The sequence below is a fragment of the Penicillium solitum genome, assembly GCF_028829755.1.
Source record: "Penicillium solitum strain IBT 25940 chromosome Unknown utg000001l_segment0_segment0, whole genome shotgun sequence".
Classification (NCBI taxonomy): domain Eukaryota; kingdom Fungi; phylum Ascomycota; class Eurotiomycetes; order Eurotiales; family Aspergillaceae; genus Penicillium; species Penicillium solitum.
The window spans coordinates 3,300,275-3,322,455 of NW_027072121.1; the positions used below are offsets into that span (position 1 = coordinate 3,300,275).

Genomic DNA, 22,181 nt, shown 5'->3' on the forward strand with positions numbered 1-22,181 from the left:
TTGTATGTGACATCCACGTGAGACTGCATACAAATCTTTATTATTTTAAAACAAGCAGAAATCCATTATGTGCAGGTCCAGCCTTAGAGAATAAGAATAGACTATGGAAAAACACGCACCCAACTCCAAACGCGAGAGTCGTGGAGCAGACGACTCAATAACAAATAAGCAAGACTAACGCTCTGGGTTTGTAATATGTACTAGCTCTTGAGAGCTTCCAACCGGCCGCGCATCTGCGCGAGGGTGGCTTCTTGGTCTTCGAATTCCTCCTCGGCTTGTGGAGATTCCGGCTCTGAGATTTTGGCCACAGGCGGTGCCGTAACGGGCTGTGCCTGTGCGAGTTTTCCTTGCAAAACTTCCTGCAAGATCTTCTCAATCTCTGATTCTGCTTCGTCTTCCTCATCTTCGAAGGCGGAAGGGTCCATAGTAGCATCATCAACCATCTCTTCGATAATGCCTGCCCTGACTAGTTCTGAAGACAGCTGGTGCATGGTCGCAGATAATTGGGGCAGTCGGACCAGGGTGTTCACATCCTTCATAATCCCAGTTGACTTTTGAAGACTGCCCTGGATTTTGCGCGCCGAGAAGGCTTCATTGACTTGCATTCCCACACTCTGTAGTTGAGCTCGGCTGGTATTCAATCGTGTGGTCTGTTTCCGAATGCGCACCAGCTCCCTTGCAAAGACTTTGGTGTCATTGTTAGCCTGCTTGGCCTGGGATGGATTTCGCTGGGCCCGTTTAGAGGCATTGACGATGTGCTGGCGAGTCAGACTGTCACTGGCTTTTAGCCGGACTAGATCGCGGTCGAGTTGCCGTGTATTCGTGCGTATTAAAGCATTGCATTTTCTCATCTGACAGATTATTCTTTATCAGTGTCATATTTCCAGGCATTAACGAGCCACACCAACTGCCTACCTGGGCTTGTGGGTCGGGCCCAAAGAAGACCGCCTTGAGACTCTCCATGAATACAATCTTGCGGTAATAGGGATGGAAAGCGGCGATTAAAAGAAAAAGACAAACAGGCAAATCAAAAGCGTCGGGGGTGTTCAACAAATGATTTAAGTCCCGGGGTGAGTTTTGATCAGCGATTAAGGCTCATACCCGGTGCATCGTCTTAGAGATAGGCGGGGCAAGGCTAATTCGTTGGCTATGTTGGCGCAGTTTTGAACCTTCGGGGTACTGTATTGTAGGATACTTTTCGAAGACCAGAATCGCTAGGTCTTCGGCTCGGTCTTCAGATCAGTGTACACTGATGCGACTGTCAATAATTCAAGCCTGGCACTACCTTGGAGTGCCACGCTCAGCGTCCTAGCCGGGAGCGGAAACTGAGTCAGCTCTGACGTAATACGACGTCCCACATAATTAATGCCTGAGGCACGCTTCTACCAGTTTCTACAACATAGCACTTAGGTAGGTCGTGAATGAGCTTCTCCTACACTTCTTCTCCTCTCTTTGACCACGATTTCTATCTCCCTCCCTTTCCTCAATTCTTCCAGTTATCTTTCCATCCCTAATTCAATATGTCTCAGACTTTGACTCCCGAAGGTACGTCGTAACTGCTCTACTGCTTCCCCGCTCTCGAACGCGGGACTGCACATTTTGCATGGAATTTACTATGACGTTATCCAATGTTTAAGACTGCTTCGAAACATCTACTCCGCCAATTCTACAATTTTATTTCTAAATGAGATCAAGGCGCTAACATGCTGTTTCTTTTCAGTTACATGGGCTCAGCGTTCATCCGACTCGGACCCTGAGCGCAACTACCTTTACGTGAACATCAAGGCTGCCGAGGTTCCCAAGGCCGATGCTACCCTCAGCATCACCGAGAAGAATGTCTCTTTCAAGGGCATCTCCCGGAAGGGCGTAACATACAACGTCTCCCTGGACCTCTTTGCCGAGATCGACCCCGAGAACTCTAAAGTCAACCACACCGACCGCGACGTCGAGCTCGTTCTCCGAAAGAAGGAGCTGAAGCAGGAGTTCTGGCCCCGCCTTCTCGAGAGCAAGCAGAAGATGCACTTCTTGAAGACCAACTTTGACAAGGTATGCTTGCGCGATCGTTCTAATTTATGATGGATATTGACTAATCGGGTGCAGTGGGTCGACGAGGATGAGCAGGACGAGGCTGGTGAGGATGACTACGCCAACAACTTCGGCGGTTTCGGTGGTGAGGGTGGCGGTGACCCCAATGCTGGTCCCGGCGCCGGTGGCCTAGGCAACATCGACTTCTCCAAGCTTGGCGGTATGCCCGGCATGGGTGGCATGGGTGGTGGCATGCCCGACCTCAGTGCTCTGGCTGGCGGTATGGGTGGTATGGGCGGTATGCCCGGTGGTGAAGGTGCCGAGGAGGACGATGTAAGTTTGCTCGCCTATCGGTGATCTGTGATTATCTACTAACACAACTCTGCAGGAGGACCTTCCTGAGCTCGAAGAGGCCGACGGCCAGAAGGCCACCAAGATCCAAGAGATTTCTTAAATGTGAAATGCCTGCTTTCTGCGAAATCTATGACGACCAGAAACGAAAAATGAGGGCGCTTTAAGACGCCTACGGGATGATAGTTTGAAATATGGATTTGCTTGGGTTTTCGCCATCCATTGACTGCAAGGATATTTTGACCAGGCAGCTTTGAACTAAGGCCTACCTTTATACATAGTAGATCTATTTCATTGAAAACATCCCAATGATTGATGAAGCGTGATGAGTGGTCATTACAGCCCCAGAGGTTTCCATGTAGAGTTATAGACCAAGTGGCTCTACCTCGGTAGTGCAATTGTACATCGTAGATGGAGTTGTTTCGGAGACGCCTCAGCGGTTAGCTTCTTCCTAGGCTGATCAACCTTCTTGGGCCGCATGGTGCCGGCTACGTGGAGGTGAGGTGTTAGTGTTTTCAAAGACAGCGATGAAATATCAACTTCATGTTAGGTGGCCTCTGTATTTAGGTGATTTTCTAGGATATTTCTCACTACAATAAGTGCCTTTACTATGTACACCGTAAGTGTATAACTTCTTTTTTTTAGGTATTTGGTAGCAATTGAAAGTCATATAAACATGAATAAAAGACTTCCAACCGTAAAACTATTTAGATATACTTGTTTCAATATGCCATCCATTCTTTCATGGCGTACTAATAATTTACATAGCGAGAGGCCCTATTGTGGGTGTCGAGGGCACAATATTAGTGGGCATATGACGCATGTCAATATGAAGAGCACATGCTCAAAACTCGATATTGTACACCATAGAATTCTGAGAAAACAGTGATTCTCTAGTAAAAACATTGAATCTTCACAAAGACAATTATATACATGTAAATCTCATATCAGCCTACTTCTTTGATATTTCGACTCGCACCGCAGACCCGTGGACGCTGGAGTAAAAAAGACCCGCACCGTCATTGGTTAACCAAAAATTACCGTCACACTCTCACACCCCTCGTTTTCGAGAACATTTCACTCTACAACCAACCCTGGCATTCTTGCCCACTCGATATCATCTTTCTCAGATCTCCCTGTCATTCATTCGGGTTTCATCAGCGTCTTTGCTTTATCTCATTCTCGCCGAACTGAGGCGCACCCTGCACAGGCGCATTTTCACATTTTTACTCTTCCCCGAATCCGCGACGTCACGTCCGCCCAACCGTCGCCATGCCTCCCAAGAAGGTCGATCAGCCTAAGAAGAAGAAGGCCACCGTTGATGATAAGTCCTTTGGTATGAAAAATGTACGTCATACTCTCCATTCGAAGTCTTTGAAAAGCGAGCCCGATCGCGATATACCCCAACGTGCCCTAACCTTCAATATAGAAAAAAGGTGGTGCCGCCAAGAAGCAGATCCAACAGTTGCAAGCACAAGCAGCAAGCAACAAGAACCTAGACGAGAAGAAGAAGGCCGCCGAAAAAGAGAAGCGTGAGGCCGAGAAGGCGGCCGCTGAGCGGGCCAAGAGAGAGAACCTGGAGTTGTTCAAGCCCGTGCAGGTCCAGAAGGTTGCCTTCGGTGTCGACCCGAAGACTGTCCTCTGTCTTTTCTTCAAGCAGGGTCACTGTGAGAAGGGCCGGAAGTGCAAATTCTCACACGACCCCAATGTCGAGCGCAAAGCAGCCAAGAAGGATCTGTACACCGACACCCGTGATGAGAAGGTCGACGAAGAAGAGAAGAAGCAGAAGGATACCATGGACGACTGGGACGAGGAGAAACTACGCAGTGTCGTTATGAGCAAACACGGCAACCCACGCACAACCACCGACAAGGTGTGCAAATTCTTCATCGAAGCAGTGGAGAACCAGAAATACGGTTGGTTCTGGACTTGTCCAAATGGAGGAAACAAGTGCATGTACAAGCACAGCTTGCCACCAGGGTATGTCTTTCTGCCATTTATGTGTGCCTCGTATGCAATACTAACAGCGGGGGTAGATTCATTCTGAAGACCAGGGAGCAAAGAGCCGCCGAGAAGGCCCTCAAGGACAAGTCGCCTTTGAACACTCTCACCCTAGAGGACTGGCTCGATTCCGAGCGTCACAAGCTGACTGGCACGCTGACGCCCGTCAACGAGGAAACCTTCGCCAAGTGGAAGAAGGAGCGTATGGACAAGAAGGCCGCCGAGTTCCAAGCACAGCAGGCTAAGGAGGCTACTGGTCGTACACTGTTCGAGAGCGGAAACTGGGCTGAGGAGGATAGTGAGGCCGAGGAAGGCGAGGACGAGGATGGAACCTGGAACTTGTCAGTCATGCGACGAGAGACCGAGAGGCTGCGTGAGCAGAAGGAAGAGGAACGTCTGCTCAAGCTCGGTGGTGGGGTTCTGCCAACAAGCATACCCACAAGTATACCCGAAACTGTCACACCTGAAGCTGTGGGTTGAGTCCCTCCACATCCTCACGATACTAGATTCGTGGGCCCTTGAGGATCCTTCTCCCCCGGCCACATGCAATCTTGAAGTTTGTTTCGTGTTGCTGTGGGGTCGGATCTCGATGTCGAGTGATCGCTGCAATCGCTTGCCCAAACTGCTCGCTTTGTATGCAACCTCGCTCATCACTGAGGGCTCGGTTGGTCGCCTTTTCTTTCCAACCTCTATACGTGTGTACTAAAAATGTCATGCGTAGAGGAAAAGGTCAAGGCTGACTAGCCACGGGGGCACAAAGGCTTTATGAGTCTTGTGTGTCCCATGTGACGGAAGAATCAATGGCCGATATACCGTTTGATAGCACCTCGTTATTTTGTTGGTAGCAAAAAGTTCGTTCATTCAAATGAACCTGATGCCTTTCATTTTTCTATGTATCAGATTGCACGGCATAGTAAGATCTATCAACTCCAAATATGTACAACATGCTCTCTATAAACAATGCATGAGCTCAGTGAATGCCAATAAATAGTTTTACAGCGAGGCTTTAGCCTGCAGCAGCCTCTTCTCAAGCATCACGGCTACGATGTCTTCGGCAACACCACGAGACAGCTCGAAGCCGCGACCACCAGCACCATACCCATGAACGATATACACATCATCAGCGAGCTTCTCTGCCTCGATGCGCAAACCGCCCTCTCGAGCTGGCCGCCTACCGACAATATCGCGAATCACATCGAACTGGCCGTCGCTTTCGGGCGTGAAAGGGAACCACTTAGTTGCGTTAGCGAGGAGGCGCTGCCTGGTTTCCAGCGACGGGTTCGGGTCCCAGTTATTCGGCTCTTTCGTGCCTCCGATGATGGTCCCGCCTTCGAGGGGCCGTGGAATACAGAAGGACCACGAGCCATCTGTATTCTGTCGAGTAATGGTCTTCGAGACGGGGTTACGTACAAGACACGTTTGACCTAGATAACATGTCAACCCACATACTCAGAACATATGCATCCAAGCGCATCCCAAACACAGCCATCATCATCGCCATCACCATCGTCATCGCTCCTATCGTAGACACACATACCTCTGATAATAAATGACTTCGGGTCCTCAAACCCACTCCCCGAGCAGTTCACCACGGTCTTCACATTCTCCGCCATACTGAACGCCTCCTTCACATTGGCAATCGTATACTGCCTCGTCTCGCCCCCCTTAAGAACGAACTTGCGCAGCAAATGCGCACAGTAAACAGGAGAGTTAATCACATACGTCCCGTACTTCACACCCCACACCACGCCAGCCGGAACTTCCTCTTTCCCCAGCGTCTGGAACCCATCCAGGTGTGAGTAGACATTGCGCACACTCTGCTGATCCAGATACTCAGGCGGCGGAGCCTCGAGGTGCTCAACGCCCTCGACCAACTTGATTCCTGCGCCGGGCTCAGCGGCCGCAGTCCGCTTCAGGAACTCATATGTGCGCTGCGCTTGGTTCGCCTCTTTCAAAGCCTGTGGCGAAGAGCCTGGCACCGGACGGTAGTGGGCTCCTGCCCATGGCGAGGCGTAGTTGACGGAAGTTTCTGAGGGGAACTCGCGGGCTACGAGAAGGATGGATTGGGTCGGAGTGAGGTGTTGTTGGATGCACAGTGCGGTGGAAAGGCCAATGACACCTGCTCTGGTTGATATTGTCAGCTGATTGTTGTGTCTTGTGATGGCTGTTTTTTCTCTTTCTTTTAGGGGCCCGATTGGTTCGGGGATATTATATGTGGGAGTGTTGGACTGACCCGATCACTACGATTGTATCTTTGGACATGTTGAGAGTTGGAAGTAGCTGTCACGAGGGGATTAACAATGTCTTTATAGGGAAACAATTCATAGACAAGCTCTCCAATTGTTCTGGGGAGATTGTAATGAGTCAAGAGGGTCCGGGGAACCTTGGAAGGCGATAAGACCCCCGCGATCAGATGATAACGGGATATGGCATGTTCCACTTGTCTAGATAAGGCATGGCATCCAACATTAGGTAGTAGTATACGGAGTAGTAGTATTCCGGGATTATTGGTGATATAGAGCACGTAGAATATAGTCTCTTGATTCCAACAGTAGGTGTGCCTTTTTTTTTGCATCTTGCCTTGGCCCGCATTGAATATGTACGGGAGTATGTAGACTAAGGCTTCTCTTGTGACTTGTATTATTTCAAGGATCGGAATTAATCCAATACATCCAGTACGACTTGATAGTCCTTTCTCATTGCCCAAGCTCGATTGAAAACTCTGCCGGTGCCCCCGATACTATCACAGGGGCCCAAGCTCCAGGATATTCGACGGTGCCTTTTTGTGCAGGGATGACTGCATATCTTTGCATTTCTGTCACATCACAGGAACCAAAATGCAGAACCACTTTGCGGTACTCCGCACTTCAATATAAGCCTCGTGGAAGAAAGCAAAATAAAAAAGAAAGCGAGATCGTCATTAATAGACATCGGAAACACTAGTTCAAGTATGAAACCTCTGAACGGTCATTTCTCCGAACTCAAGCCAAGAACAAGGCTGCTATAGGCCAATAGAGCCAATTTAGGCCATTCTCTAGTTGATTTCAGACGGTCATGGAATGGCTGGATGAGTGCAGGTATTGGCTGAGGGGTGGTTGTGTAGGCGCCGAGGGATCAGCAGTGATGGACGGTGATTGGCCAGGTGAAGTGACGAAGCTGCAGCTTGAGAACAATAGCACGGATCCCAATCACATTGCTGTCTCGGATCACATTATCGGGATTTTTATTATTATTTTCTTTTCATTTTGCATATCAGTTTTTTATCATTTGAAATTTGGGCGGTTCCTTGCAGTTGAGAAAGATATCAAGTTTGGTCAAGTTGGAGTTAGGGTTATATACTTTCAACTATATAAAGTACGGAATACGGAGTACTAATAGACGGTTTACCTCCGAGTGATCGACGTGCAGGACACTAAAGATAGTACAAGGACCAGGGACTTCTCTTCTTCAAGTGATTCGGGAACTTTGTCTGCATTGACCTAACCTTGGTTAACTTTTTCCTTTGCTCGAGTTCTGCATGCTCGTTGGTGCAAGTCCCGCAGGATAACCCAGCCACCAAGAAGGCTCGATCTCACCGTCTCCGCTAATAATGTGTTGAATATGGTGCTTTTAATCCCGGGACATGCTCCGGTCCCTCTGTAACGCGAGAAACGGGACACTTGTATGGTCCAGTTAGGAAATGAAAGCGCCCAGCAATCCCTCCGAGCGCCAACCATTACTTAGTAGTCCCCGTATTTTCATTTGGATCGACTATCGATGCTCCCCTCTTTTTGGGAAATGTTTGTCTTCATTTTATTCCGTATTCTCTCCTATTTCTTCGAGTAGTCCTGCTTATATGTATATTATCGTTATATAGAACCCCAGTCTTACATCCTGTCACAAAACTTAAGCCCCCTCCGTCACGCTTTCTATGTGATGAACGTGCAAGCGAGTTTCAATTTCCTAGTTGCTTCCAGTGTCACACTTGAATATCTTATTTCTCTTTTTTATTCTTTTTCCCCTCTCTAGTTCCAACGGCTTGCATCCTCCCTTTTTTTTTTCTCGCCTTCTCGCATATTTCTTACATATCTTGCATCTCACCCTTTTTCATTTATAGGGCCCAGATCTTCGCGCCTACCTAGGTACTATATTTCAGTCACATTGTCAGGCGCTAATTCTCCCACCCAAATGTGCTTTGAGATATCCTGGAAATTCCCGTCTTTCACCTTGACCGGTACTCAGGGTGGCCGATTAGAAATCTACCTGGCTTAAACAGAGGTCAGTGGCCCAATCTTGTTTAGACTCTTTTTTTATCTTTCCTCTTGTCCTGGAGATATATCATTTGGGACTTTTGTCTTGAACAAATCCGCTTCTAGTAAACCAATTTCCCCGCAAATTGTCTCACATGCATCTGGGCAAATAGAATGGTTGAGTTGACATGGAATAGGAGCTTGGGGACAGATTTGCGACCCTTGAGGACCGTCAAAGCAATGGCACCTGCACCGCCAGCTGTCCAGCCTCGTTTCGAGGCCTGCGCTTCGACGGCGTCCTTGTTCCTCTACGCCCAGGGCTCAACAATCCTATGTTTGCATCATGATACATTGGCCATCGAACGACGTTTTCAGAGTCACCAGGAAACCATTGATTTTATATCGGTCGATAATGTCAGCGAGCGGGGTGCGGGGAGATTGGTTGTCAGTTACGATGTAGGGCAAACGGCGATTGTCTGGGATATCTTCACGGGAACGGAGATTGCCCGCTTTGCTTCCTTCGATCATCTGCGAATAGCTTCGTGGATGCGTAATGGCAATGTTGCATTTGGTGAGAGCATTACTACATCTTATATTTTATGGGTGTTGAATCAATTTGCTGATTGAATACAGGAAATGGCAAGGGTGAAGTGATCCTGTTCGAACCTCCCACTTCAGAGCACATCTCTGCGCGCACCATTTTCGACCCAATCACAGCTCTTGCGCCCGCCACCGATTGTCGTACTTATGCAATCGGGTATGTGTGATGAACATGAATTAAAGTACAGCACTTGGAAGCTAATGGGTTCCAGATATCAAAATGGTTCTATATTGATCGCGACTTTACTTCCTCAATTCACCATTCTTCACACTTTGACTACTTCGCGTGGACCATCGCCAATTATTTCCTTAGCTTGGCATGCATCCTCATCGAAACAGAAGTCAGACATGCTGGCAACCCAGTCATCGAATGGTGATCTACGAGTTTGGAGCGTGGCAAAACCACCAGGGAAAGAGTCGCCTCGAGTAATTAGGGTGTTGAAACGATCTGACTCAAACTCCTCTGATCCTAAATGGATGGGCTGGTCAAAGAATGGAAGACTGGTGCAATATTTGGAAGGGTGCGCAACCCTTTGGGAGGATAACTAGGACTTTACTGACATCTGGTTATAGAGAAACATGGTCTTGGGATGTTCGAACGAAACATGTTACCTACGATCCAATTCCCACCATCGACGGTGTGCGAGGCATCGCAAACTATGGTCCTACTGCGACGCTATTCACCATCGGCCCCCAGCACTCAGTCCAGCAGTATGATCTGGAAAACCCGGCGATGGTTAAAAATGTGCAACATCTTCCAATCATCCCCCGGCCTGGCACCGCGGAAGACAGTCGAGCGCGAACAATGTCCCCACGGCGTTTGCAGGACGCTCCTGATATCCGAGAACCACCAGGCGCGGCCAGACGAACGCCATTTGACGCAAACAGCATTGAGAGTCTCAGACAGAGGGCAGATCTGACGAGCCCTGCTTCATCGCGCAGTCGGACGGAATCGGTGAGCTCAAAGGCATCCTCTGGAAAGTACAATATGAGGCCTTTCTCTCCACCAAGTCGCTCTGGTCAAAGTGCTACGACATTTTCGATGACTTCGGGTGGTCATGATACACCGCAGGCTTCTGCTTCATTCGCCTATCCATCTTCAGTCTCGATGTCATCCGTGAGAAGTTCGAGGGCGGCATCACGATTGCGGAATGAGGTTCATCTAAGCCCTGCTGACAAGAACATTGTGGATCTATTCCCATTCACTCGGGCTCGCTTGATTGATGTGCCTTACAAACAGCAGCCGCCTATCGATGAGACGAATCTAACTACAGATGATCTTCGTCTGCAGATGTTGAGTGTGGTCTTTGGGTGGGATGGAGACATCCAAGATCTGATCACAGATGAGCGTATGTATTTTCCCGTATCCTCTATCTCGGAGACATCTTTTGACAGTTCTTAGTGAGCCGCCACGCTGTGGGCAGTCAAAGTGCCATTCTATTAATGCAATGGCTTGGTGAGACCAACACGGATGAAATGGCCTCGATGATTAGCTCTGGGCAGGTAACAACCTCCGACTGGATGATTCTTGCTTTGAGTCAGATGAGCGGCCAAGCACAGGCAAACAAGGTCGGACAAGCATTCGTACAGAATCTGCTAGAGATTGGAGACATACACACCTCGGCCGCGATCTTGCTTGGTCTCGGGGACAGCAATGATGCTATCGAGGTTTATGTTTCTCGCAATCACTTTATGGAAGCTATCCTCATGACATGCATCCTGTTCCCGTCAGACTGGCAGCGCCAGTCATATCTCGTTCGTCGATGGGGAGAACATGTCGTTACTCACTCCCAGCAACAACTCGCGATTCGCTGTTTCATGTGCACGGGAGCAGAACCATCAGAGCCGTGGGCATCTCCATCTGCTCAACAAACTTCATCTTTTGCAGAAATGATTCGCGCCAAATCTCCTCTCGCTTCGCCCGAACCTTCACAAGCCAATATGCCACCACCCGTCCGACCAAGATCTACATCTAACTCGAAACCTACATTGAAAACGCCAGCCTTAAAGCTCATTACTTCCTTTGAAGCACAGCCAGGACGGTTCCGCTTCCCTGGCTTAAAGTCTGATGATCGCACGCCAACAAATGCACCCGGAATCACTCCGATTGCTGAATCTGCTGTTCCCGAGTCGGCAATGTCCCCTGGTGGATTTGGCTCTTATAAACTGAACAATATCCAAAGCCTGAGCCAGGCAATGACTTCTCGAACAAACACCCCTTCTTTTAATCGGCGTCGCCTACCCTCTATAGGAGAGACACCAGTGGATGTGCACCCTCCAAGCTTTTCACGGTCGAATTCTTACAGCCAGAATGAGTATAGCTCCACCTCCGAAAATGAAATGAGCGGACAGGAGCAGAGCCAAGATGAGAAGGAGAGCAATAACGGTCTTCTCACTTTGTCAGCCGCAAAATACAACCCCAGTCTAGACTCTCTCAAGCCCAGTCCCCAGACTGCTGTGCAAGGGGCAGACAAGTTTGCCGCAATTAAGGGGCTTCCATCACCAGCTGCCGGTGTATTTGAGGCTCTCACTAATGATGATCATCGTAACGGGTCCCGAGATCGGAAACCTGACGGCCTTCAAATCGAGACCTTGGAAGGGGAAAGAGATTCACAGGACCGCTCCGATTTGATTCCCAGCGCCAAAAGCACCGCTTCGACAGCGAATAGCTATGCTTCGGCTAGGAGCCCAAGTGTCAGTGGCCGTAGCATTGATCAATACATCAGCAGTCTGGATGAAGCGAACTACCATGCGCGGAAGTTCCGTCCACATACCCCGGGCCGTGGAAGACGGAACCCAGATGACACTGCCAGCCAGAGCTCAAGAGTCAATCAACCGCGTGACACCTCTCGAGATGCCCGCGGTATGAGTGAGCGTCGATACATCCAGCCCGCCAAGCGCTCTCCTTCCTCGCCGGTGCCTATGTCTCCTGATGAGCTGGCTCGATACCACACCGCAGAGTCTGAAAAGCCAGCTGAAACACGGAAGTCGAAGTCTCGCACTAGAAGTTCTAGCAAGGTGAGAGGTCCAAGTTCTCGGAACCGCCAGCGCTCTTCAAGTCGCCACACTGCAAGCCGCGTCGGTATAGATAAACGAGATGCCTCAATCCGAGGCCGCAGCAATGACCGACAAGGATCCAGCGCCCGATCACCATCATCGCCTCTTCCTATGGCATATCCCACAGAGGAATCATCTCAGGATCTCGATAATCCTTTGAGAATTGTCGAGGGTAACCAAAAGAGGTTGCGATCTCGCCACCGAAGTGCCAGTCGACGTCGCGCCGAGAAAGGAACAACTTCCAAGAGAGACGGCTCTCCGGAGACCAGACACAAAACATCACAGAGTCTTTCTGTAATTCAAACAGGGCCTACATCAGACCCCTGGGCGCAGCAGGCATCCGTACCCGAGCAGTTGAGCAGCAAGGTCTTTGGCCAAGAAGACACGTCCAATGGGTATTCTAATGGGCAACCAAGCTCGACGGCTAATGATTTCCAAGACGTTGTGTCTCCAAGGACACCATTTGTCACCCTCGCGGAGAGGAAGCGAAGAGAGATTGCCGCTGCTGAATTAGAGGCACGAAGATTATCACTCGCTCGCAACCCATCAGCACCAAACATCCCCTTCCCGGGCGAGCTGCAAAGCGCAAGAAGTCCCCTTGAGCCTTCCCCGCCTTTCTCTGGTACAAGTTCATACTTCCAACGGGCTCCATCGCGGAACAAGGTGCCCCAAAACAAAGTATCTATCGACTATCCCAGCAGTTCTGACTCAAACTCTTCACGTTCCGGAATGCCTGGTGGACTTCCGGCAACTCCTCGAGCTATGCGCCATCCCAAGTACGGAGGAACCGGACAAGACGAAGAGCGACCTCCTTCTGTACCCATAATCCCCACGGATAACAGTATGTTCCTTAGCAATGCCCGGTATCAAGGAGATGCCGAGAGAATCGGACGATCGATGTCTGTCCCTGTACCAGAAGGACAATACAACGCCCCTTCCATGCCCAACGACCTCCCCATGCATCCCCGGTTTAACCCAGCCCTCCCCCGGAGCCGGTCCAGTAGCCGAAGCCGCGCGAAAGGCCATAACCGCACCAGCTCAGGCAGCTTCGTCTCCGGCACCTCCCCCCACGTTCAAGTGAGCATCGAAGAGACAATCGAGCATGCAATGCAGAGAGAACCCTCATCGCAGTACGAGACAATTCCCCCTCCACCACCGCCACCCATCCTCCCAGAACTGCAGCATCTCAACACCCCACCCCCACCACCCCCATTCCCATTCTCCGCAACGCCCGTCTCGCCCCGCGAGTCCTCCGCGACAATCGACATCGCCATCGACAACAACGAAGATCTCGGCCGTCTTCTCCCTCGCGCTATGACTGCTGCCCCAGCCCTCAATGTAGGCGGTCATGGGATGGACTCTCGTCAGTCGAGTGGTCAGCGTATGTCCTTTGACCATCGTCGAAACCGTAGCTCAAACGAGAGCTTCACGAACAAGCTGCGCAGCTTGACTCGCATGCGCAACAACAGTCGCAGTGTCGAGCCTTGGACACAGGCTCATGAGGCGGAGATGGCTCCCTATGAAACCCTGAACCCGCATGTTGCTGGGTCGAACTCGAACTATATTCTTCCGAGTCAGAGCTATGTCGCGCCGGGTCCGAACTATGTTTAAGCCCTCGTTAGGGCTTAACTAGTCGACGACAATGAGGTGTCCCTTTTTTTTATATATCTTTTGCTGGTCTATGTTATTATTCTTCTCTCCTCTCTTTTGCATCATGAGCCCCTTTTTTTTTATTGTTCTTGTTTTTATCATGAAATTGCTATGTCCTGGATTTCAACGCATCACGCATCATGTTTTTATTGCCCATCGCTTTTATTTGATATTACCCCTGTTTAAGGGCTCATACCCTCTCTCGTTCTGCTTGTTTGATGTTTTCCGAGTTATATGCCCTAAGTTATATTCCAAATACCATATCCTGTCATCAGCCTTAATCCTATGGTTGATTGAGTGCACAATTTCCTAGTCTCTGATTCTGATATTTTCCTTTTCAAGATTGCAGGCAGCGATGTCTCTAAAAATCTCGTTTCCATCGGTTCATACTCTCTTGATCAGGGTCACCATAGCTAAACATATATGCCTGCAAAGGCTTAATTATAACGGTATCGGTTGTTTCTTGAAGATGTCTTGATATGGAAGTAGATGTTCAAAGGCTGAAAATGATATAGTCGTACATGCAAAGATAAATAGACAAAAGGTCCGAGAGATCCTCAAGATCCCCAACCACGGTTTCGAGGTGATCCTTCACTACCAGTGTTCCTCTCCGCATCAATCATCCGATCAAACTCTGCCTGTGCTAGATCTCTCTCAGTCTTCTGGGTGGTGTCATGCTTTTCTTGGTCACTCTGGCCAAACTCGGCAGAGGAGGAGTAAGGGTTCGGTGAAGGTTGTGACATGCTGGGCTGCTGTCGAGGCTGGCGTGTTGCGGCATTCTGTCGTCTTATCCGGTCCCAAGCACTACCAGTAGTCGATGATCCATCAATGTTTGTATTCCGGTACTCCACAGCTGTGGGGCTAGCATCGTCCTCATCCATGAAGTCCAAACCCGATTTCGACTCGGGCTGAGTATTCCTACCGCGTGCCCATATCGCACCAGCATTCAAATCCGACGTAGGCGACTCATATGAAGCAGACTGAGAGTTCCCCTTGGTGTCATTCGAGTTCACGTATTCAGAGTAAGAATTTGGTTGTGGGGAAGAATCAGACGGCTGCTCCTGTTGGTACTCGCCGCTGGCATATCCACTAGTCGTGCCCATGATCTGGGAGCCGACATCTTGCTCACCACTGCGCATGCTGCGAAGACGCTCGTTAGCAGCCTGGATCTTGCGCTTTCGCACGTCCTCTGGTTTCGCCTTGCGCACGTCCTCGATAAACCCTTTCAATCGCGGGTCCGTCAACATGTGCATAGCATCTTTGGAAACGGCATAAGCGCTGGATGCCATGCTGCCGAGAGTCATGATGAAGATCATTTTGAATGCCGCTGATCCGAAGTTGCCTCTGAGGGCGGTATCGGCCCACATGGTACGCAGCGTGCTGAACAGTGCGGCTGGTGTGGGATCGCGCGGGAACAGTGGTGACTTGCGTGCTTGGCGGTAGAGCAATGCTGTTCCGAGGAATGAGCTGATAGGTATGCCCGTCCGTCCCTGGTACAGGCATCGCGTTCCGTGCTCGACAATTGCATCGAATTCATCTTGGGTAGGGGATCGTTCTGTCAGCACGTAGTGGTTCTCCACTCGCTCGTTCACTGTAGTCGCGACCCTTTTTGTCCAGGCTGCCGTGCCGAAAAACCCAAAGTACAATGTGAAAAGATCAGGCTTCACAATTGACTCTGGTCGGAGTTGGACCCTGTTATATTTCGCAATCGCGGGATTGTGGCCAGAGAGGGCTCGGGGGGAGTCGTTTGAGGAATTGTTGTTATACTGCTGTCCTGCCTGCGGCGAGGCATCGTCGGAGCTCATGGTGGGTACGGCGAGTGTTGAGGAAAGTTGAGGTGATAGGTGAGAGCTCGGGTGAGCTTGGCTGTGCCGTTTTCTGGAATCACCCCAGACGGTGACGTTACACGCTGACTCAGCATTTGCATAAAACCTTATCCATCCGCCATTACTCAAGGTCAGTCTATTAGCTCCCAAACCCATGGGGATAGGCTTTCTACATAATTTTAACTATCAGTTCTACTGTCTAAGCCAGTAGACTTCTACTAGTCGAGAGCACACTTGAGTGTGGTGGACCACGATGCGAGTGGGAAAACAATATTCGATATTTATGAAAAGAGTGTAATGCGAGACGGATATTGAGTTGCTGAAGAGGTTAAGTTACAAAAGCTAAGGAAGAGACTAAGAAATCCGACAAGTCTACTTAATAAGTTCAGCAGTAGTATTCTAGGTCTGTCTCTGCTGTTGAGATCGAAGGCCTTTTGCTGAATCTAGATACGGCATACTTAGTAGCCCTAGATATACATCTACATCTCCACAAACTTAATGACTCGATATGTAGTATGTATCTATTCAAGTCTACATTAATTTTACTTTATTTGCCTTTCACTTTCTTCTCACTTTGCTCTCACTTTGTTCTCAACAAACAACCTCCTTCTACAGCTATTTATTTCGTTTTCCTACTTTCATTTCTCTTCTCTTCTTCAACCACCCCCAGCCTTCTCTGCTTTATATCCACTGTTTCCGGTCTCCAGCGGGTTACTCGCCACTTCCTTGCAAACAAAATTGATACCTAAGAGATGGTAAGGATCCCGGAGGCTCCTAAGAAGCCTGAGTCCCTCGTAGTGACCTCACTGAGTCTGCTAGAAATCGAGAAGATCCCTGGTCTCACTCTGGTTGTGGATGATGAGTTCGACTCTCTTACGCCTATCTCTGTTCCGCAAGATCTCAGTATGTTAGCCCGATGAATTGTACAAAGAAATCAGTTAACCTCAGGTAGAACTTTGGTTGGAAAAAGCGGACCGCGCTCATGGCACTAGCTGCGCAAACGAAGCTAGCATCCGCTGCAAGCTTAACCTCCTCCTTGTCTGCGCTTACGATCTGGTATTGTCGTCTTCTAACGAATCTACGAGACACTTGAACATTCAGACGGAGCGTATATGGGCGTATAGCCCTGTACAATGGGATGTGGAGACACGGACGCTGTCGGGGCGTCCTGACTATGGCATCTGGCATGGAGAGAAGAAAGACCTCGACTTGAACGTTATTATCATGGAGGCCAAGAGACCGAACAGTGGCAGCGAAGGGGTTCCACAAGCGCTCGAGTATATGGGTAAGTACCTCACGATATCGTCGTTATAACGCACTCCTAGGCTGACCTGTCAAAAGGGTGCGTTCACAAGCAGCGCAAAGATCTTGGCAAGACAGACACCACCGTCCATGGCATCTATCGTTTAAAATCAGTGATACCCTAGTGGTACTTTGTATATGTTTCAAATCAGATCGGAAAGCTGTATATAATTTCAAGTTTAATTCAAGTTGAATCTCAGTCTTTAATACAAAACAATCTCATTAAATGCATATACTCGACTATCTTTGTTCTGTCTCGTAAGACAGAAAGACTCGAGAAGCGCTCTACCACTTCTCAATATAAGGTCGCAAGTCCAACTCAAACGCGAAAGTCGTGCGTGGCTGAGTATGCAAATACCAATATGAGTCCGCAATCTATAACTAGTGAGTGTCCGAAATAAAGTAACCAATGCAGCCAAACTTACAGCGTCAGGGCTTAATTTGGCATCTTCGTGTTCAAATACCCAGGCCTTGGTGCGAGGAATATCAATGACACCATCGATAATAGTATGCGAGACATGCAAACCCTGCGGCCCAAACTCACGAGCAAGTGACTGCGCCAACGCACGCAGTGCGAACTTGCTCGAAGCAAAAGCAGCAAACCTAGCCGAACCCTTAAGACTAGCAGTAGCTCCCGTGAAGATCAGAGTGGGTGGATACTCCGACGATTCGCGAGCTTCTAGGAGCAGCGGAATAGCCCGTTGGGCAAAGTTGAAGGCGCCCTGTCTAATATGGGAGTTAGCAATTTAGCAAAATAATCAAGAATGATGCGAACTATATTAATCTTGGAGTGAAGTGGATCAGGTGGGTACAAGAAACAGCATTACATACGCCTGTGACTTGAGTGCATTCGAGTAATCTTCTTCCTTCAGCTCGAGGAATGGCTTGACCACAAAGCCGCCACCTGGATTGAAAACAGCAGCAGCTACCTTGGAGGAAGGATACTCTGCTTGAATCTTGTCAAATGCAGCATTGACGCTCTTCGAGTCGGAGACATCGGTGCTGATGCCGATGGCCTGGCCGCCGCTGGAATTAATTTCTTGAACAACTGGGTTGTAGTTGTCTGGGTTTCGAGCCAGAACTACAACAGAGTAAGACTTTGCAAATTTCCTGGCAATTGAGGCGCCCTGTTTTTTTCGTCAGCCAATTCTGCCTTATATGGAGCCAGGGGAGAAGATATAGACCGTACCGTGCCGGGGCCAACGCCAGCAATGATCGCGAGTGCCTTGGAAGCCATATTTAACTTGCGAAGTATATGAGTATATATGGTTTTATAAGTCCGGGAGAAATAAGGGAATCTAAACAACTAAATAATGGCAGTCGGCCCGGAAGATATCACCGAAGCTTAGAAATGCAGCGGGGATTGATCATCACATCCGCAGATGATATCATCTGCAGAGAACGGGACTGGTGTATCCCCGCAAAGATAACATCCAAGTGAAAATTAGACCATTGTTAGATGAATAATCCTGTTCATGGCCCATTCCGAGGTCTAGCCCTGGAGCCTGGGGAAACTAAGTTGTTCGTGAAATGTGACAGCTTTACGGAGTAGTTAACTAGTTAATTCCAGATCGCTGCCTCAGGCCGTTATCGATAAGACAAATAAATTTCCCATCGAATCTCCGACTCTCCAACTCCGCATCAAGCAATCAAACCAAGATGGCCGATTCAGATGCCTTGCTGAGTGATCTCTGCTCAATATGGTATGCCCATGAACAATCAATTACTCCAGTATACTTTTGGAATCTAACCCGGTGTCCGTACAGCCATGCCAATCCTCCCAAATACCGCTGTCCACGCTGCTCAACACGCACCTGCTCTTTACCCTGCACACGTCGCCATAAACTCTGGTCGCAATGCTCCGGCGTGCGCGATCCTGCCGCATATCTAAAACGCAATGAATTAAACACTGAATCTGCGTTCGACCGCGACTTCAATTTCATCACCGGCATCGAGCGCACCCTCGAGCGCGCGGAGAGAGAGGTCGATAACCGCGGGATCGACCTTGCGGGCGGTGCTCAAGCAGACGATGGTAGCTCTGAAGGTTTGCAGCATCCGACTGCCGGCCGTAAAAGGAAGCACCCGAACCAGGGCCTTGCTAAGGGCGAGGCTGCGTTCTTGCGCGGCACCGAGACTGCTGCTGTGAAGGTTCTTCGAGCTCCGAAGGGAATGTCGAGAAATAAGCAGAATGGGTCGCGTCTGCATCCCAAGTGAGTTGGGAATCTCTCGTGTCTTTTGAGTCGGACGTTGTACTGACTTAGGTGTTTCTCAAGGCATAAGCGTCTTGCTTGGACCATAGAGTGGATTGCGGCTGATGGGGTGAAGACCATTCGTGATTCTGTCATTGATACATGCTCTGTCGCTGAAGCCTATAACCGATGCTGCCCACGCCCGAAGGATCAAGAGACAGCTATCGAGCCAGTGAAAGAAGAGAAGAAAGAAGACAAGAAAGAAGATATGGATACCCCTAATACGACTACCGCTGCACCCGATGATCCTGTCACGACAGTGGCCGAAGAGGCAGATACAACATCACCCCCATCCACGACCAAAGACGCAGTAAAGGAACTCGCAGACGCCTCAACCGAGCAAATGGATAAAGCACCAAATCAGACCATCGCCCCTCACCGCGGTCTTTACTTCTACCTTCACCGTCCGCGAACCACAACCAAAAAGCCAGTCTTAACTCCTCTTTTGCAAACCTCAACGCTCAATACTGTTCTGCGCAACCGGACTGTCCTAGAATTCCCTACGATTTATGCACTGCCAGAGTCAGTGGAGACACTCTTTGCAGACAAAGATAACTCCAAATTCATACTGGAGGAAGACTATCTTCGCACCGCTGAGCCAGATGAGATAGGCCAGTCTTCTACCACGAGTGACGATGATGACGCGGCTGGAAACGAAGCGCTTCCCGGTTCTTCGGTGAATCTTCAAGATGTCGACGAGAACCTGGTATTGGAAGTATTGAAGAAAGACCTATTTGAACCAGTGCCGGAGACTGGACCAACGGTATGAATTCTTTTGATACGAAGAGAGAGAGAGAGAGATACCAAAAGATGTTAGCCAATTTGGCACATTCACTAGACAATGTACGATGCCTAGGGACAGCTAATTGTTAGTCAATTGTACAACCATTGAAGAGTCATTCACTCAGAAGAAACATCAGACTTAGATGCTGGCGTATTTACTGAAAACCACCCAGATCTTGTTGGTTGTGACATCTCGACCTAAAGAGGAAATCACGACCAGCGCGGCTTCCTGTCGAGTCAAACAAAGACCTTCCGGGGTCTTCACTTCATACGGGACCAGCTTGAGAATCATAAATTCTCCAGGGCTGCAACTCATCATGAGAATCAACTTTTTGTCCTTTGGGATCGCCGTGATCTATTTCGGCACGGTAGCATCAACATTATCAGTTCCCAGAGCACAGTCACCGCTACCGGCCAAAAAACGTCCACATGGATGCGATTGCTACACAATCTCTGGGCCTGATCCAGGATACTTCCAGCACTACAAGGTTTGGGACTTTCGGGGAGTGGATTTGAAGAAGCATGCCAATCTCAATATGTCAGAGCCCATTGATTATGGCGACGAGGACTGGGATGATGACGATGATGGCGACGAGCAAGACCCGCAAGATGGTCATCTCTCACCTGGAGTCCATGATGAAAAGGACACGGACCCTAGATCACTGGTGTTCTACAAAACCTCCTTCGAGAGAGACTGGAGCAGTCAGAACTGGGAACGCCGAGGCACCCCTATAGCCCCGGTGCTCATGATAAATTCGAAACACAACGTCTTTCTCACCCGGGATCACGAGCGAAATGATACTTACGGAACGTATCTTGTTCTGCGCACCACCCGCTTTTCAGAATACACTTCCACCGCGGAGATCGAGACTCGCATACGCAACATCTACCGGTGCTCGGTGCGTGTCAGGCTGCGTTTATTGCCAGCTGGCTCCGTCGTGTCAGAACCTCCTCAGCGCAAAGAATGGCCGCCGCGGGATCCAAAACGACATCCCAATGTGCCCTTGAACAAGACAATTCCACCTCTCCGTGATGGTAGACCACCTGACGGGGCTTGCGCTGGAATCTTCACCTACCATGACCAAACCTGTGAATCGGACATTGAGATTTTGACGCGAGACCCGGCCTATCGCGTGCACTATGCCAACCAGCCCGATTATAATTTTACCGCTGATCATGAAATCCCCGGTGCCAGTACCATTGCCGATATACCTGTTCCATGGACAACGTGGTCCACGCATCGCCTGGACTGGCTCTCGGATATGTCCCGGTGGTATGTCAACAATGAGATGCAGGATGCCAAACCTTACAGGGTTCCTGACCTGGAGAGCATGATAATTCTCAATCTTTGGAGTGACGGTGGACTCTGGACGGGCGACATGCGAATCGGCGACAGTATATACTTGGGCATCGAATACATTGAGCTGATCTACAATCGTTCCTCTGATGCTCTCATGGGTCCTTATGTGTCTCTTTCACAGAACCATGGCGGCCATCAAAGGCCCGCTCCCACAAATGGTTCTCTTGGCAATGGGGATCCATTGGAGCCAGATAGGGAGCAGAAGCACAAAAAGTGCAAGCCAGGTAGGCAGGGGCGTGAGTGCAGAAGAAAGAAGTGGAGGAACAGGCCTCATCGTGGATCTTGTCGGAGACCATGCAACATTGATGAGCTTTAGAGCTTTTCTGTCAGACTTTTGTATTATTATCAATTTCGGTCCTTCGTTTTTTTGTTTAGGATTTTTCGCTTTGGCTGGCATAGGTGTTCTGTATTCTACTTTTTGGACAGAATGGATGTTTTTATCAGGGAAAATACATACATGTTCGTCGATTTTCCATCTTTAGTGGATTTATAATATTACCTAGGTATGTCTACAGCTTACCTACATAGCGGATTGCCTCCGTCATTTCTTGGTGTTCCCTTCCTGTTAGTGCTGTTCACAATTTACCTCGCTCTACAGTGGAGGTGAGAGGAATGGTCTCGGCTATTGAGATGATGCTCTCACATAATGAGCAGGCGAGGCTATAATCGGCACCTCCATCAGAAGTTGAGTATAATATGCGGAAATTTTGCAATTGGGTGCTATGTTTCTGTTGCTGATGGATGTTTG

The 22,181-nt window shown here is 49.2% G+C and overlaps 10 protein-coding genes across 10 annotated transcripts; 6 read left to right on the forward strand and 4 right to left on the reverse strand.

The window, feature by feature from the left end:
• Nucleotides 1-200: 200 nt before the first annotated feature.
• Nucleotides 201-963, reverse strand: N7455_001272 (ESCRT-III subunit protein VPS24; the record flags this gene model as incomplete). Its single annotated transcript, XM_040951302.2, has 2 exons — nucleotides 201-851; nucleotides 916-963. 2 exons carry the CDS (start codon nucleotides 961-963, stop codon nucleotides 201-203), a joined length of 699 nt encoding a protein of 232 aa, XP_040818147.2.
• Nucleotides 964-1,405: 442 nt separating this feature from the next.
• wos2 (Hsp90 cochaperone SBA1) lies at nucleotides 1,406-2,712 on the forward strand. Its single transcript, XM_040951005.2, has 4 exons — nucleotides 1,406-1,545; nucleotides 1,721-2,046; nucleotides 2,101-2,358; nucleotides 2,414-2,712. Exons 1-4 carry the CDS (start codon nucleotides 1,521-1,523, stop codon nucleotides 2,477-2,479), a joined length of 675 nt encoding a protein of 224 aa, XP_040818384.2. The 5' UTR covers nucleotides 1,406-1,520; the 3' UTR covers nucleotides 2,480-2,712.
• Nucleotides 2,713-3,330: 618 nt separating this feature from the next.
• N7455_001274 (translation machinery-associated protein TMA46) lies at nucleotides 3,331-5,255 on the forward strand. The gene is made up of 3 exons (XM_040951679.2): nucleotides 3,331-3,723; nucleotides 3,806-4,356; nucleotides 4,413-5,255. The coding sequence occupies exons 1-3, from the start codon at nucleotides 3,649-3,651 to the stop codon at nucleotides 4,855-4,857; spliced, it is 1,071 nt and encodes a 356-aa protein (XP_040817841.2). The 5' UTR covers nucleotides 3,331-3,648; the 3' UTR covers nucleotides 4,858-5,255.
• A 44-nt stretch (nucleotides 5,256-5,299) lies between these two features.
• Nucleotides 5,300-6,700, reverse strand: N7455_001275 (FAD-dependent oxidoreductase). The gene is made up of 3 exons (XM_040951942.2): nucleotides 6,611-6,700; nucleotides 5,915-6,501; nucleotides 5,300-5,801 (listed from the first exon to the last, which is right to left on the reverse strand). The coding sequence occupies exons 1-3, from the start codon at nucleotides 6,637-6,639 to the stop codon at nucleotides 5,371-5,373; spliced, it is 1,047 nt and encodes a 348-aa protein (XP_040817944.2). The 5' UTR covers nucleotides 6,640-6,700; the 3' UTR covers nucleotides 5,300-5,370.
• A 1,830-nt stretch (nucleotides 6,701-8,530) lies between these two features.
• On the forward strand, nucleotides 8,531-13,874 carry N7455_001276 (WD40 repeat domain-containing protein; the record flags this gene model as incomplete). Its single annotated transcript, XM_040951663.2, has 6 exons — nucleotides 8,531-8,634; nucleotides 8,780-9,177; nucleotides 9,240-9,363; nucleotides 9,419-9,727; nucleotides 9,780-10,555; nucleotides 10,609-13,874. Exons 2-6 carry the CDS (start codon nucleotides 8,781-8,783, stop codon nucleotides 13,872-13,874), a joined length of 4,872 nt encoding a protein of 1,623 aa, XP_040818015.2. The 5' UTR covers nucleotides 8,531-8,634; nucleotide 8,780.
• A 596-nt stretch (nucleotides 13,875-14,470) lies between these two features.
• N7455_001277 (putative endo-1,3(4)-beta-glucanase) lies at nucleotides 14,471-16,195 on the reverse strand (the record flags this gene model as incomplete). Its single annotated transcript, XM_040951427.2, has 2 exons — nucleotides 14,471-15,875; nucleotides 16,191-16,195. 2 exons carry the CDS (start codon nucleotides 16,193-16,195, stop codon nucleotides 14,471-14,473), a joined length of 1,410 nt encoding a protein of 469 aa, XP_040818014.2.
• Nucleotides 16,196-16,491: 296 nt separating this feature from the next.
• On the forward strand, nucleotides 16,492-17,166 carry N7455_001278 (uncharacterized protein; the record flags this gene model as incomplete). The annotated part of the gene is made up of 3 exons (XM_040951143.2): nucleotides 16,492-16,642; nucleotides 16,692-17,024; nucleotides 17,081-17,166. 3 exons carry the CDS (start codon nucleotides 16,492-16,494, stop codon nucleotides 17,164-17,166), a joined length of 570 nt encoding a protein of 189 aa, XP_040818608.2.
• A 160-nt stretch (nucleotides 17,167-17,326) lies between these two features.
• Nucleotides 17,327-18,278, reverse strand: N7455_001279 (oxidoreductase, short chain dehydrogenase/reductase family; the record flags this gene model as incomplete). The annotated part of the gene is made up of 4 exons (XM_040951479.2): nucleotides 17,327-17,416; nucleotides 17,467-17,767; nucleotides 17,873-18,168; nucleotides 18,231-18,278. 4 exons carry the CDS (start codon nucleotides 18,276-18,278, stop codon nucleotides 17,327-17,329), a joined length of 735 nt encoding a protein of 244 aa, XP_040817556.1.
• A 422-nt stretch (nucleotides 18,279-18,700) lies between these two features.
• N7455_001280 (zinc finger HIT domain-containing protein) lies at nucleotides 18,701-20,059 on the forward strand (the record flags this gene model as incomplete). The annotated part of the gene is made up of 3 exons (XM_040951756.2): nucleotides 18,701-18,744; nucleotides 18,808-19,251; nucleotides 19,315-20,059. 3 exons carry the CDS (start codon nucleotides 18,701-18,703, stop codon nucleotides 20,057-20,059), a joined length of 1,233 nt encoding a protein of 410 aa, XP_040817679.2.
• Nucleotides 20,060-20,390: 331 nt separating this feature from the next.
• N7455_001281 (glycoside hydrolase family 16 protein) lies at nucleotides 20,391-21,749 on the forward strand (the record flags this gene model as incomplete). The annotated part of the gene is made up of 1 exon (XM_040951594.2): nucleotides 20,391-21,749. The coding sequence occupies one exon, from the start codon at nucleotides 20,391-20,393 to the stop codon at nucleotides 21,747-21,749; it is 1,359 nt and encodes a 452-aa protein (XP_040817979.2).
• Nucleotides 21,750-22,181: the final 432 nt, after the last annotated feature.